This window comes from Nerophis ophidion, linkage group LG09, assembly GCF_033978795.1.
Source record: "Nerophis ophidion isolate RoL-2023_Sa linkage group LG09, RoL_Noph_v1.0, whole genome shotgun sequence".
NCBI classification, from domain to species: Eukaryota; Metazoa; Chordata; class Actinopteri; order Syngnathiformes; family Syngnathidae; genus Nerophis; species Nerophis ophidion.
Genome location: NC_084619.1, coordinates 59139080 through 59153408, shown reverse-complemented (window position 1 = coordinate 59153408; position 14329 = coordinate 59139080). Strand labels below are relative to the sequence as shown.

The 14329-nt window shown below is 42.4% G+C and overlaps 1 protein-coding gene across 2 annotated transcripts in view; it reads left to right on the top strand.

Annotated features, from left to right (window-relative positions):
- The window catches only part of LOC133559522 (acetylcholine receptor subunit alpha-like), a 70754-nt gene that overhangs the window by 19033 nt on the left and 37392 nt on the right, over positions 1-14329 (top strand). Inside the window, exon 1 of one of the 2 annotated variants that reach the window (XM_061911364.1) lies at positions 1453-1691. The exons of the other annotated variant lie outside the window; for it this stretch is intronic. Within the exon in view, the coding sequence (XP_061767348.1) occupies positions 1637-1691 (55 nt within the window). The 5' untranslated portion in view covers positions 1453-1636. Of the gene's footprint in view, positions 1-1452; positions 1692-14329 lie in introns of those variants that run through there. 2 annotated transcript variants of the gene reach the window in all.

The window sequence follows — 14329 nt, the reverse complement described above, 5'->3', positions numbered from 1 at the left end:
ATCCGCCGTATATACAATCGTGTCAGTGTTAATAGAACCCCGTTGTAGCTGGGACGCATTGTCTTTAATCTCCTTTCTAATGACTTCAATTTTCTTACTGAAGAATTGCATTAAGTCATCAGCTGAGTGGGTGGAGCTACTGGAAGGAGTCCCTTGTTGGGTTAGCGATGCTACCGTACGAAACAAAAATTTAGGATCGTTTTTACTACGGTGGATGAGATTTGAGTAATATTTAGCTTTAGCTAAGGTAAACATGCGTTTATAAGTTATTAAACTATCACTCCATGCTTGATGGTGCACCTCAAGTTTAGTCGTGCGCCATTTGCGTTCCAGCTTTCTACATAATAATTTCTGAGCTCTAGTTTCTTCTGTAAACCACGTGGTACGCTTTTTTGGAGCCTTTTTTAACTTTAGCGGTGCTATGTTATCAATGGTTTCGCGCAGGGCGTCGTTAAAGTTGTTAGTGAGGTTATCAATAGAGCCCACATATTTTGGGAATGGTGCCATTACCGAGGGCAGTAGGTCAGCAAGAGTTGTCGTTGTGGGCGTATTAATGTTGCGGCTGCTATAGCAGTTATTATTATTATTAGTTTGACGAACATGCGTCTGAACCTCGAATTTTATAAGATAATGATCGGACAATACTTTGGTATACGGGAGTATCGTAACTTTGGAAACGGTGATACCCCTGACAAGCACTAGGTCCATCGTATTACCGTTGCGATGTGTGGGTTCATTTATTATTTGTGTAAGACCACAGCTATCAATTATAGTCACGGTGGGTCCGATGAGGTAGTCATATGGATATTAAATTCCCCCATTATGATTATATTATCGGCGTGCGTCACTAGATCAGCAGCGAACTCTGAGAATTCATTGATAAAGTACGAATAGGAATTGTATCACGCATTACATTAGGCCACAAGGAAGTGATGTTAAGTTAGAAAAATAATCATAATAAGACCCCTTTAATGCGCGTTGTATGCATAACAGAATACAGTAAGATTGGGAAGAACTGTAATGGGGAGCACAAAAATAAAAGGAATTGTATCACGCATCAGATTAGGACACACCAGACTGAATTAAGACATTGCACCGCAAAATAAAATCCCTATAAGAGGTGATTTCAGTGTGACTCACACAGCTCGCGTGTGTGTGTGTGTGTGTGTGTGTGTGTGTGTGTGTGTGTGTGTGTGTGTGTGTGTGTGTGTGTGTGTGTGTGTGTGTGTGTGTGTGTGTGTGTGTGTGTGTGTGGACATACCGCCCATTCCAGCAGTGACGGCCCTCAGCTGTCCGCCTATCTGTCTCTCCTGCTCGGGTTGGCGTCCTATCTGGCCCGAACAAATGTGTGTGTCACTATTCACGTGCACCAGAAACGATGACAAAGTTAATACACACACACACACACAAACACACACACAGATAGATGCACAAAAACACACCCGCTCCCAGCTGTCCCCGGCGCCTCCAAGTGTGCTGAGAGGTCAGGATGCTGTCGGATGAGTGGGGGGGTTAGTCAGATTTTTGCCACCAGAAACCAGAGCCCACTCACTGACCGGCCCGCCTCCCCACGACTCCGGCAAACTTTCAGTGCAGGCTGTCGCATTTTTGGGAGTGTTCTGACTGAAGCAGAGCTATGAACTTGCCGGGGGTCCAAGTCCTGCTGGCTGGGATTCTCTGCGGACTGGCTGGTGAGTGTGTGAAATGTCAGCTTTGTTGTCTGTAAATGCATCAATAATGCCAATTAACTGCACAGGATACTCGTCCTACTGCACCTCGTTAGCTACTGTATTAAATCAGTCATGATTTAATACCAATCGTGACTACGCGGAATGAATGCAAACAAAAAATGTGTTCAACCTAGGGCTGGGAGATATATCGATATAAATATCCCGGGTTTGTCTCTGCGCGATATATAAACCCCGTTTCCATATGAGTTGGGAAATTGTGTTAGATGTAAATATAAACGGAATACAATGATTTGCAAATCATTTTCAACCCATATTCAGTTGAATATGCTACAAAGACAACATATTTGATGTTCTAACTGATTAACATTTTTTTTTGTTGCAAATAATCATTAACTTTGGAATTTGATGCCAGCAACACGTGACAAAGAAGTTGGGAAAGGTGGCAATAAATACTGAGAATGTTGAGGAATGCTCATCAAACACTTATATGGAACATCCCACAGGTGTGCAGGCTATTTGGGAACAGGTGGGTGCCGTGATTGGGTATAAAAGCAGCTTCCATGAAATGCTCAGTAATTCACAAACAAGGATGGGGCGAGGGTCACCAATTTGTAAGCAAATTGTCGAACAGTTTTAGAACAACATTTCTCAACGAGCTATTGCAAGGAATTTAGGGATTTTACCATCTACGGTCCGTAAAATCATCAAAAGGTTCAGAGAATCTGGAGAAATCACTGCACGTAAGCGATGATATTACAGACCTTTGGTCCCTCAGGCGAGCTGCATCAAAAACCGACATCAGTGTGTAAAGGATATTACCACATGTGCTCAGGAACACTTCATAAAACCACTGTCAGTAACTAGAGTTGGTCGCTACATCTGTAAGTGCAAGTTAAAACTCTTAATATGCAAAGTCAAACCCATTCATCAACAACACCCTAAAACTTCGCAGGCTTGGCTGGGCCCGAGCTCACCTAAGATGGACTGATGCAAAGTGGAAAGGTGTTCTGTGGTCTGATGAGTCCACATTTCAAATCATATTTGGAAACAGAGGACGTGGTGTGCTCCAGAACAAAGAGAAAAATAACCATTCGGATTGTTATAGGCGCAAAGTTCAAAAGCCAGGATCTGTGATGGTATGGGGGTGTATTAGTGCCCAAGGCATGGGTAACTTACACATCTGTGAAGGCACCATTAATGCTGAAAGGTCCATACAGGTTTTGGAGCAACTTATGTTGTCATCCAAGCAACGTTATCATGGACGCCCCTGCTTATTTCAGCAAGACAATGCCAAGCCATGTGTTACAACAGCGTGGCTACGTATTAAAAGAGTGCAGATACTTTCCTGGCCCGCCTGCAATCCATACCTGTCTCCCATCGTAAATGTGTGGCGCATTATGAAGCGTAAAATACGACAGCGGAGACCCCGTACTGTTGAACGACTGAAGCTCTACATAAAACAAGAATGGGAAAGAATTCCACTTTCAAAGCTTCAACAATTAGTTTCCTCAGTTCCCAAACGTTTATTGAGTGTTGTTGAAAGAAAAGGTGATGTAACACAGTGGTGAACATGCCCTTTCCCAACTACTTTGGCACGTGTTGTAGCCATGAAATTCGAAGATAATTATCATTAGCAAAAAAAAATAAAGTTTGAGTTTGAACATGAAATATCTTGTCTTTGTAGTGCATTTAACTGAATATGGGTTGAAAATGATTTTTAAATCATTGTATTCCGTTTATATTTACATATAACACAATTTCCCAACTCATATGGAAACGGGGTTTGTAGAAAATGACTTTATCGTGATATTCGAGTATAGGTTCTCACGCAGTTGTTCTTACGTCTCACAGAGATGTAAAACAAGCGCACCTTCGTACATACGTCACATACGTATAAACCCTCGCGGAGCAGAGAGGTAGCGGCATGGGTAACGTTTTTGGTCACATTAACACAAAAGAAAAAGATGCCTCGGGCTTGGTTTAGTCCTGGATTCAGCTCGGGCAGGTCTTGGATGGCAATAGATGATCCCCCCTCCCGTCTCCTCCCATCATACTCAATGGAATTTTCCAAGCCTTTGGCTTGATGCAACAAAGACAGCCTCTTGTTTGTTCATTGGGAACTCAGAAAAGGGAAAGTTTTTTGATAATTTACATACAATTTTTCTGACACATTTGTCATGAAAAATACCAATAATTATCGATATGGAACGATGTAAAACTCTTATATCGCGATACACTTTTCAGCCGTATCGCCCAGGCCGTATTGCCGACATAACACACAACTATGGGAGGATTGACAAATAAAAACATGGAAGCCGAAGTCACAATTCCGTTCATGTGTTTCAAAGAAGGGGGGCGGCGGAGGGTCTCCAACCTGTTGTCCTTGAGAACCCCCAGGAGGCAGCTCTGCATTGTCAGCATTCCTCCCCGTCTCCATATTGGAGGTATTCAGTCAAGCAGGTGTCCTCTCCTCTCACCCACTTGGTTGCCATCACTCAAAACTTTGCGGTCAGCTCACTAACTTTTCCACAAGGACAGCGGCTGTAAAACTGGAAAAACGGACGGAAACTGCGTTTTTCTCAACCGTAGGGTCAGCTTCGTTCTTCAGCTGTGGGCCGTACGGGCCGCAGAAGTATTCTGAAATAGGCTTTTCTACCACCTGTGGCAGTAGTGACACTTAAAACAATATGTGCTGTTTTTAACTTCATATTGCACCACATATTTTCAATGGGAGACAGGCAGGCCAGTCTAGTACCTGCACTCTTTTGCTATGAAGCCACGTGTTTGGCATTGTATTGCTGAAATAAGCAGGGGCGTCCATGATAACGTTGCTTGGATGGCAACATATGTTGCTCCAAAACCTTTCAGCATTAATGGTGCCTTCACAGATGAGTAAGTTACCCATGCCTTGGGCACTAATACACCCCCATACCATCACAGATGGTGGCTTTTCAACATTGCGCCTATAAAAATCTGCATGGTTCTGTTCAAAGACGTCCAAAAACAATTTTCCACTTTGCGTCAGTCCATCTTAGATGAGCTCGGGCCCAGCGAAGCCGACGGCGTTTCTGGGTGTTGTTGATAAATGGATTTCACTTTGCATAATAAAGTCTTTAACTTGTACTTACAGATGTTGGTTTTCAGCCTTGCTTCTTACGTGTAGTGATTTCTCCAGATTCTCTGAACCTTTTGATGATATTATGGACTGAAAATGGTAAAATCACGAACCATCCATCCATCCATCCATCCATCCATCTTCTTCCGCTTATCCGAGCTCGGGTCGCGGGGGCAACAACCTAAGCAGGGAAACCCAGACTTCCCTTTCCCCAGCCACTTCGTCCAGCTCTTCCCGGGGGATCCCGAGGCGTTCCCAGGCCAGGCGAGAGACATAGTCTTCCCAACGTGTCCTGGGTCTTCCCCGTGGCCTCCTACCGGTTGGACGTGCCCTAAACACCTCCCTAGGGAGGCGTTCGGGTGGCATCCTGACCAGATGCCCGAACCACCTCATCTGGCTCATCTTGATGTGGAGGAGCAGCGGCTTTACTTTGAGTTCCTCCCGGATGGCAGAGCTTCTCACCCTACCTCTAAGGGAGAGCCCCGCCACACGGCGGAGGAAACTCATTTCGGCCGCTTGTACCCGTGATCTTATCCTTTCGGTCATGACCTAAAGCTCATGACCATAGGTGAGGATGGGAACGTAGATCGACCGGTAAATTGAGAGTTTTGCCTTCCGGCTCAGCTCCTTCTTCACCACAACGGATCGGTACAACGTCCGCATTACTGGTTGAGAAATTTTGTTGTTATACAATTTGCTCACGAATTTGTTCACAAAGTGGTGACCCTCGTCCCATCCTTGTTTGTGAATGACTGAGCATTTCATGGAAGCCACTTTTATACCCAAACATGGCACCTACCTGTTCCCAATTAGCCTATTCACCTGTGGGACGTTCCAAATAAGTGTTTGATGAGCAGTCCTCAACTTTCTCGGTCTTTTTTGCCACTTGTGCCAGCTTTTTTGAAACATGTTGCAGGCATCAAATTCAAAATGAGCTAATATTTGCAAAAAACAATAAGGTTTATCAGTTGGAACATTAAATATATTGTCTTTGCAGTCTATTCAATTTAACTTTAGTTGAAAATAATTTGCAAACCATTGTATTCTGTTTTTATTTACCATTTACACAACGTGCCAACCTCACTGGTTTTGAGTTTTGTAAATACAGTATTACCGTGCCTGGAAATGAAATAGTGCTGACGACTTTAAGATATACAAACCCCGTTTCCATTTGAGTTGGGAAATTGTGTTAGATGTAAATATAAACGGAATACAATGATTTGCAAATCCTTTTCAACCCATATTCAGTTGAATATGCTACAAAGACAACATATTTGATGTTAAAACTGATAAAGATTTTTTTTTTGCAAATAATCATTAACTTTAGAATTTGATCCGAGCAGCACGTGACAAAGAAGTTGGGAAGGGTGGCAATAAATACTGATAAAGTTGAGGAATGCTTATGAAACACTTAATTGGAACATCCCACAGGTGTGCAGGCTAATTGAGAACAGGTGGGTGCCATGATCGGGTATAAAAGCAGCTTCCATAAAATGCAAAGTCATTCACAAACAAGGATGGGGCGAGGGTCACCAATTTGTAAGCAAATTGTCAAACAGTTTTAGAACAACATTTCTCAACGAGCTATTGCAAGGAATTTAAGGATTTTACCATCTACGGTCCGTAAAATCATCAAAAAGTTCAGCGAATCTGGAGAAATCACTGCACATAAGCGATGATATTACAGACATGTGATCCCTCAGGCGGTACTGCATCAAAAACCGACATCAGTGTGTAAAGGATATCACCACATTGGCTTAGGAACACTTCAGAAAACCACTGTCAGTAACTACAGTTGGTCGCTACATCTGTAAGTGCAAGTTAAAACTCTACTATGCAAAGCCAAACCCATTTATCAACAACAACCAGGAACGCCGCCGGCTTCCCTGGGCCCAAGCTCATCTAAGATGGACTGATGCAAAGTGGAAAAGTGTTCTGTGGTCTGACGAGTCCACATTTCAAATTATATTTGGAAACTGTGTACTTGGTGTCCTCCGGAACAAAGAAGAAAATAACCATCCGGATTGTTATAGACGCAAAGTTGAAAAGCCAGCGTCTGTGATGGTATGGGGGTGTATTAGTGCCCAAGGCATGGGTAACTTACACATCTGTGAAGGCACCATTAATGCTGAAAGGTCCATACAGGTTTTGGAGCAACATATGTTGTCATCCAAGCAACATTATCATGGACGCCCTTGTTTAATTCAGCAAGACAATGCCAAGCCACGTCTTACAACAGCGTGGCTTCGTAGTAAAAGAATGCGGGTACTTTCCTGGCTCGCCTGCAGTCCAGACCTGTCTCCCATCGAAAATGTGTGGCGCATTATGAAGCGTAAAACACGACAACAAGACTGTTGAACAACTTAAGCTGTACATCAAGCAAGAATGGTAAAGAATTCCACTTTCAAAGCTTCAACAATTAGTCTCTTCAGTTCCCAAACGTTTATTGAGTGTTGTTAAAAAAAAAAAGGTGATGTAACACAGTGGTGAACATGCCCTTTCCCAACTACTTTGGCACGTGTTGCGGCCATGAAAGTCTAAATTACTTATTTGCCAAAAAAAAAGAGGTTATGAGTTTTAACATCAAATATCTTGTCTTTGTAGTGCAATCAACTGAATATGGGTTGAAAAGGATTCGCAAATTATTGTATTCTGTTTATATTTACATCCAACACAATTTCCCAACTCATATGGAAACGGGGTTTGTATATTTAAACAGTGTTCGCCACCTCTAGCTAATGATAATGACGCTAGCTTGTTTACATTACGATAGCACATACAAATATGCATGAAAACAATCCTACAGACATCACACATTGAACCGTTTACTAAGTACGAATTGTTTTAGTTGAATTGTAAAACCTACAAACATTGCTTGGGAATGACGAATCCGTACGAGCAGAAACGCTGTGGATGGCTAGAATACTCCACAGCCATTTTACTTCCTGTTGAAAGAACTACCAGAAGGACACTGCGGCACCTGTGGTGTGCAAACTCGTCTGACGGATGGCACGATAGCAGAAACAACAAAACACATTCTTGTTGGTTTTTGTTTACTTTATATTATGCAATACAGCAAAAACAAATCCATAAAGTAGCCGCACCCTTTTGTACGCCGCGGGGTTCATAGTGTAGGAAAAAAGTAGCAGATTATAGTCCAGGATTTGCTGCATTGCTTATAAGACCGATGAAGGCCGGTATGGATATTGGTAAAAACATCCTAACAATTCACATCCCTGACAACAAGAAGAGTGGGTTAGGATTAAATCAGCTCTACTTCTTCCTGCTCCTTTTCGAACACCCTAAATTCGTCTAGTTGTAAACGTGCAAATGTTGTGTACTTGTTCGAAATAAACTCAATCATTGACCACGTATGAAAAGAAGTTGACCACTGTTTTTCCAACATATGAGAAGTACACTATATTGCCAAAAGTATTTGGCCACCCATCCAAATGATCAGAATCAGGTGCCCTAATTACTTGGTGTATAAAATCAAGCACTTAGGCATGGAGGCTGTTTCTACCAACATTTGTGAAAGAATGGGCCACTTTCAGGGATTTCCAGCATGGAACTGTTATAGGAAGCCACCTGTGCAACAAATCCAGTGGGGAAATTTCCTCGCTCCTACATATTCCAATGTCAACTGTATCGGCTTTATTATAAGAAAATTAAAGATTTTGGGAACAACAGCAACTCAGCCACCAAGTGGTAGGCCACGTAAACTGACAGAGAGGGGTCAGTGGATTCTGAAGCACAGAATGCAAAGACTTTCTGCAGGCAGTTGCTACAGAGCTCCGAACTTCATGTGACCTTCCAATTAGCCCACGTACAGTACGCAGAGAGCTTCATTGATTGGGTTTCCATGGCCGATCAGCTGCATCTAAGCCATACATCACCAAGTCCAATGTGAATTTTGGTGGAGGAGGAATTATGGTGTGGGTTTGTTTTTCAGGAGTTGGGCTTGGCCCCTTAGTTTCAAGTGAAAGGAACTTTGAATGCTCAAGAATACCCAAACATTTTGGACAATTATCAATCAATCTGCGGAAAGAACAACTATGCGCGTTACAATCAAACAGCTGGTGCGTAATAAGTACAATACTTGCAGTATTAAGACGTTGTAAGGCGCAACAGGACATCCACTGTACATCACTGCCATTTAACGCCTTGGACTTGCAACTTAGTGTGGTACTTGCAAATGACAATACGTCGATTATAAAAATCATCGCCACCTCATTGCAAACTAATTTGGCGACTTGTCCAGGGTGTACGCCGCCTTCCGCCCGATTTTAGCTGAGATAGGCACCTGCGCCCCACCGCGATCCCAAAAGGGAATAAGCGGTAAAAAAGGGATGGATGGATCAATCAATCAATGTTTATTTATATAGCCCTAAATCACAATTGTCTCAAAGGGCTGCACAAGCCACAACGACATCCTCGGTTCGGATCCCACATCAGGGCAAGGAAAAACTCAACCTACTAGGATGACAATGAAAAACCCGGTCCCGACCTTGTGGGAACAGTTTGGAATGGGCCCCTTCCTCTTCCAACACGACTGTGCACCAGTGCACAAAGCAAGGTCCATGAAAACATGGATGACAGATTCTGGTGTGAATTAACTTGACTGGCCTGCACAGAGTCCTGACTTGAAATTTGACTGGCCTGCACAGAGTCCTGACCTGAAATTTTGGGATGAACCGACATCATATTGAACGCCATGGGTTAGGCACTTCAAGTTCTTATGTGAGTCAAAGCAGGTGGCCGAATACTTCTGGCAATATAGCGTACGTTGGACACTATTCTTCTTTGTCTTTTTCCTTTTCCTAAGACCGCTTGTTGACGCTACATCTTCCATCATGACTTCAGAGTTGCATGTACAGGAATATTTACAGCGCCGGTGGCCGCACTGTATTTCATCTGAGGGTCACGTCACAAATCCGGCCAGCCTCCGAGGTAGATCGCGACGAGGCTTTTTTTTTCTCCGACGTGATCGATGACGATCGCAGTTTCCAATCCGACCGTTTCGGACAAATAGATGCCGTGTCCAGATTACCGCCGGTGTTCCGGGACGAACGAGCCGGCGGCCGTTATCTGCGTCGGGGCCAGATAAAGACGCGGTAAAAAAAAAAAACGCGCCTCTCGCTAAATCATTTGACGGACTTTATCGCCGGCCGCACGCTGGCCCTCTAACAATATTTACTGTTGGAGGATTAGGGGTGCGTACATCAAAAGGAGGATTATGTCGGCTGGAGAGCATGGCTGACATAACACAGGAAGTATATGCAGCTTATGTAATCAACATCAACAACAATGTCTTTAATAACGCTCTCTGAAGGATGCCGACAGTTTTTACATGGACGATATTCACAGAAGAGATGAAATATCTCGATGTTCTCGGTTCTTGCCACAACTACGGCTGACCTTATTCGAATGACCTTCGGAAGACAAGGCGAAGCAGGCAACGGCGCAATTGTCTTTTTAACGAATGAATGAATGAATGAAATAAGTTTATCAACCATTATGTTGCGTTTTGGACGCAATTGATGCGCGAGTTGTCACCCCCGGATGCTACAGGACTTTTGAGCAGGCAGGATAGAAGGTTGGAACTGATTTTAATGTAAAAATATAACAAAAGAACAGTTGTGCAAAAGGCAAAGAAACGTTGTGCCTTAGCCCGGGAAGCTAAATGCTAATAGTTTAGCAAGAGTCCAGTTCAAAGTCCACAAAAGCGCGTGCCGAGCGCGCGGAAGCTAAGGTAGGACTTAGCAAGGTAAATACAAGAGACAGGAATACCAAACGCAACTGTTGCATAGAGCAAACAAAAGATCCAGAAAGAACTCTTCTTCTTCTTCTTCTTCTTTTGTTTTTATGGCGGTTGGCAATCAACCTTCTGGTGTGCATTACTGCCACCTACTGTAATGGAGTGTGGACCGAGGTGGATCCCTACTCTATATTCTTTTATTTAACCCAGTGTTTTTTAAATATGTGTATATTGCTTTATATCCTATGTTTCCTGAATGCAATCCTAATATACCTCCCACTTCTAACCTAATATTTTCTTTTGCTAACTTATTTTCCAGTATTTCTCTTTCTCTATTGTATTTCCTACATTGTATTAAAACATGGTCAACATTCTCTATTTGATGGCAAAAATCACACAGCCCTGTAGTATGTTTTCCTATCAATTTGTGTGAACTATTTAGATATGTATGGCCTAATCTCATTCTAGTAATAATGTCTTCTTCTTTCCTATTTCTACCCCCTCCTGTCATTACACCTACTCTCCTCTGGACCTTGTAAAACTCTCTACCTTTTATTTCCTTATTCCAATTATCCTGCCACTTTTTATTGTGTTCTATCTTAATTATGCTCTTCACGTCTTCTTTACTGTGCTTAATCTCCATGTTTACTTCTGTTTTAGTGGTTGCTTGTTTTGCGTATCTATCAGCTAACTCATTTCCCTCAACTCCTACATGAGCAGGAACCCAGAGAAATGTTACCACACCTCCCGCTTTATTTATCCTGTAAATTGCCAGAAAGAACTCAGGTAGCAGGCGGGCTTGAATACTAAAACAATAAACAAAGACAGGTGTGCACCAGGCGCCTGTGCAGGTGGAAGAAATGAAGTCGCCATGGTGATGAATGCAAACTAGGAAGTGCTCAAAACAACTCGGCAGAGTCCAGAAATAATAAGAAAATACACAAAAAGGACTCAAACAAACACTCGAGATGTGATCCGGGAACCGGATCGCAACACATTAACCATTTTGTGTGACCAGTTTAACAGTACAGATTATACATATTTAACAATCATACACATTTACACACAAAAAGAAAAGAAAAGGAGAAGAATGATCTAAAAAGGAATAGGCTGAAGCCAAGGCTTATATTTGCCTATCCTATACCAGGGGTCAGCAACCCAAAATGTTGAAAGAGCCCTATTGGACCAAAAATACAAAAACAAATCTGTCTGGAGCCGCAAAAAATTAAAAACCATATTACATACAGATAGTGTGTCATGAGATATATAAATTGAATTAAGAGGACTTAAAGGAAACTGAATGACCTCACAAATGAGGTATAATGATGCAATAAGTACATATAGCTAGCCTATATAGCATGTTAGCATCGATTAGCTTGCAGTTATGCAGGGACCAAAGATGTCTGATCAGCACTCCACACAAGTCAATAACAACAAAACTCACCTCTGTGCATTCACGCACAACGTTAAAGGTTTGGTGGACAAAATGAGACGGAAAAAGAAGTGGCGTAAAACACGTCCTAGAAAGTCGGAGAAAGTTGTACATGTAAACAAACCACGGTGAGTTCAAGCACGGTCAAAATTAGTAGGACAAAACGGCGCTCGCCAAATACTCGAATCAGTGAAGCATGTTTAATATAAACAGTGTGCTTTATAGCAATTAGGGATGTTTGTGTCATGTTTGTCCTCCTGCAGAAACCATATTAAAACCAAAAATTAATTTTTTTTCCCCCTCATTTTTTTCCATTTTTTAAACATTTTTGAAAAAGCTAGGGCGACTATTTAAGAGTCTATCCTTCTTTGTGTGGACATTGTTGATCGTCGTGTCATGTACGGACGTACTTTGTGGACGCCGTCTGCTCCACTCACTGTAAGTCTTTGCTGTCGTCCAGCGTTCTGTTTTTGTTTACTTTGGAGCCAGTTCAGTTTTAGTTTCATCCTGCATATCCTTCCCTAAGCTTCAATACCCTTTTTTAGGAGCACTCACCTTTGGTTTAAGAATTAGATACCCTTTTACCTGCAAGCTGTTGTCTGCATATTGTGATCACGACAAATTATGTTCACGACATCTACAAAGCAATTAGCCACTCGATATGAAGAGTATTACATGGTTACTCTGCCGATTGTAACGGCACATTATTTGCGGATTATTATTAGTGGTTTGCAAAAAAATGTTTTTAACCCAAATAGGTGAAATTACATCATCTCCCACGGCACACCCGACTGTATCTCACGGCACAAACAAAGTGGTTGAAAAGTGGTGTATGTTTAATAAAATAGAAGGTTTAGTTTTATTACACACAGCAAACATTGCACACACGGGGTTTAACACAATTAAACCTAAGGCACAGCGTCATCGCCCTCTGCTGGTCAAACTCAGCGCTACTCGTATTCAACCAGTTTGGATCGGCAGAGTTAAATACCCAAAAACCAACATGACCACGAGTACAAAAGACGTCAAAAAGTTGGCAATTTCAATACACTCACGCCTTGTTGTCCGGTCGCTATCAAAAGTCCGACTATTGCCATACCGCGATCTTCTGTGACTCATACGCTTCGTTGTTGCCCCCTGTGGTGTGGTGGGAGTACTGCTTACAAGAGCAACCCTGCTTTGAATGGTTTCAACAAGCATATTCGGGTGTTGTTGACCTGTTTTTGAGGGGTTCTAGCTCGGTTGGTAGAGCGGCCGTACCAGCAACTTGAGGGTTGCAGGTTGGATTCCCGCTTCTGCCATCCTAGTCACTGCCGTTGTGTCCTTGAGCAAGACACTTTACCCACCTGCTCCCAGTGCCACCCACACTGGTTTGAATGGAACTTAGATATTGGGTTTCACTATGTAAAGCACTTTGAGTCACTAGAGAAAAAGCGCTATATAAATATAATTCACTTCACTTCACTTCATCGATATGCCCCAAGGAATGTGTCATGATTTCTATTTTTTTATCGTGATGTGGATTTTTTGGCCCACGCAGCCTTACAAATCAACGGAAACCGTCCAAACAGACCTACAACCATTCCCACGTGCCTGTTTCTTTATCCGGGAAGTGCGACTAAATGTGGGGAGAGACCCCGCGTTGAGGGTGAGGAGGAAACGGGAGTCGAGCGGTGACTGATGGGCTCCAAGTGTTGGTTCCCTCCCTCCCCGTCTATTTCTGTTGCCGGACACATCAAAGGCGGCGCAACAGACGAGACGCCGTGTCCGTCAACTGCCTTTTAAGCCAGTTAAGATTCTTTAAAAACAATGCGTGGCATACATCAAATTTGCATTATGCCATTTGTATCAGAAGTGATACAGTACGCAAGTTTTTGAGCCTTCTACAACATCAGTGTTTAGGTTTTTTTCCCTAAAAAGCCTGACGTATCAAATCAGATACACACATTACACGTATAATCCACATTGGGGCCAGTATTTGACGTATTAGAGGGCTTTCCAGTTGCCTCAAAGAAGAAACGAGACACCTTTTATAGTAAAACTGTTTTGAAAATGTGTGTATCAAATTTGAAACAGCAGGTATAAAGGGAAATGTAACTGTCAATTAGTCAATTGGAATTGTATTGCGGTTCATGCATTATAAAAAAAAACATTGTGCTACATTCCGTTTTTAGATGTTTAAAATAAATAAATGTGTTTACGTTACACAATATGGTAAAATTAAAGGTAAATATACATATTTAACTAGCTGTATTATTTCGTACGTGTGTTGCCATAATGAATGTTAGCTTCTTGATTTTTACGAAAGAAAAAAAATAAAGCATTGTTGGTAG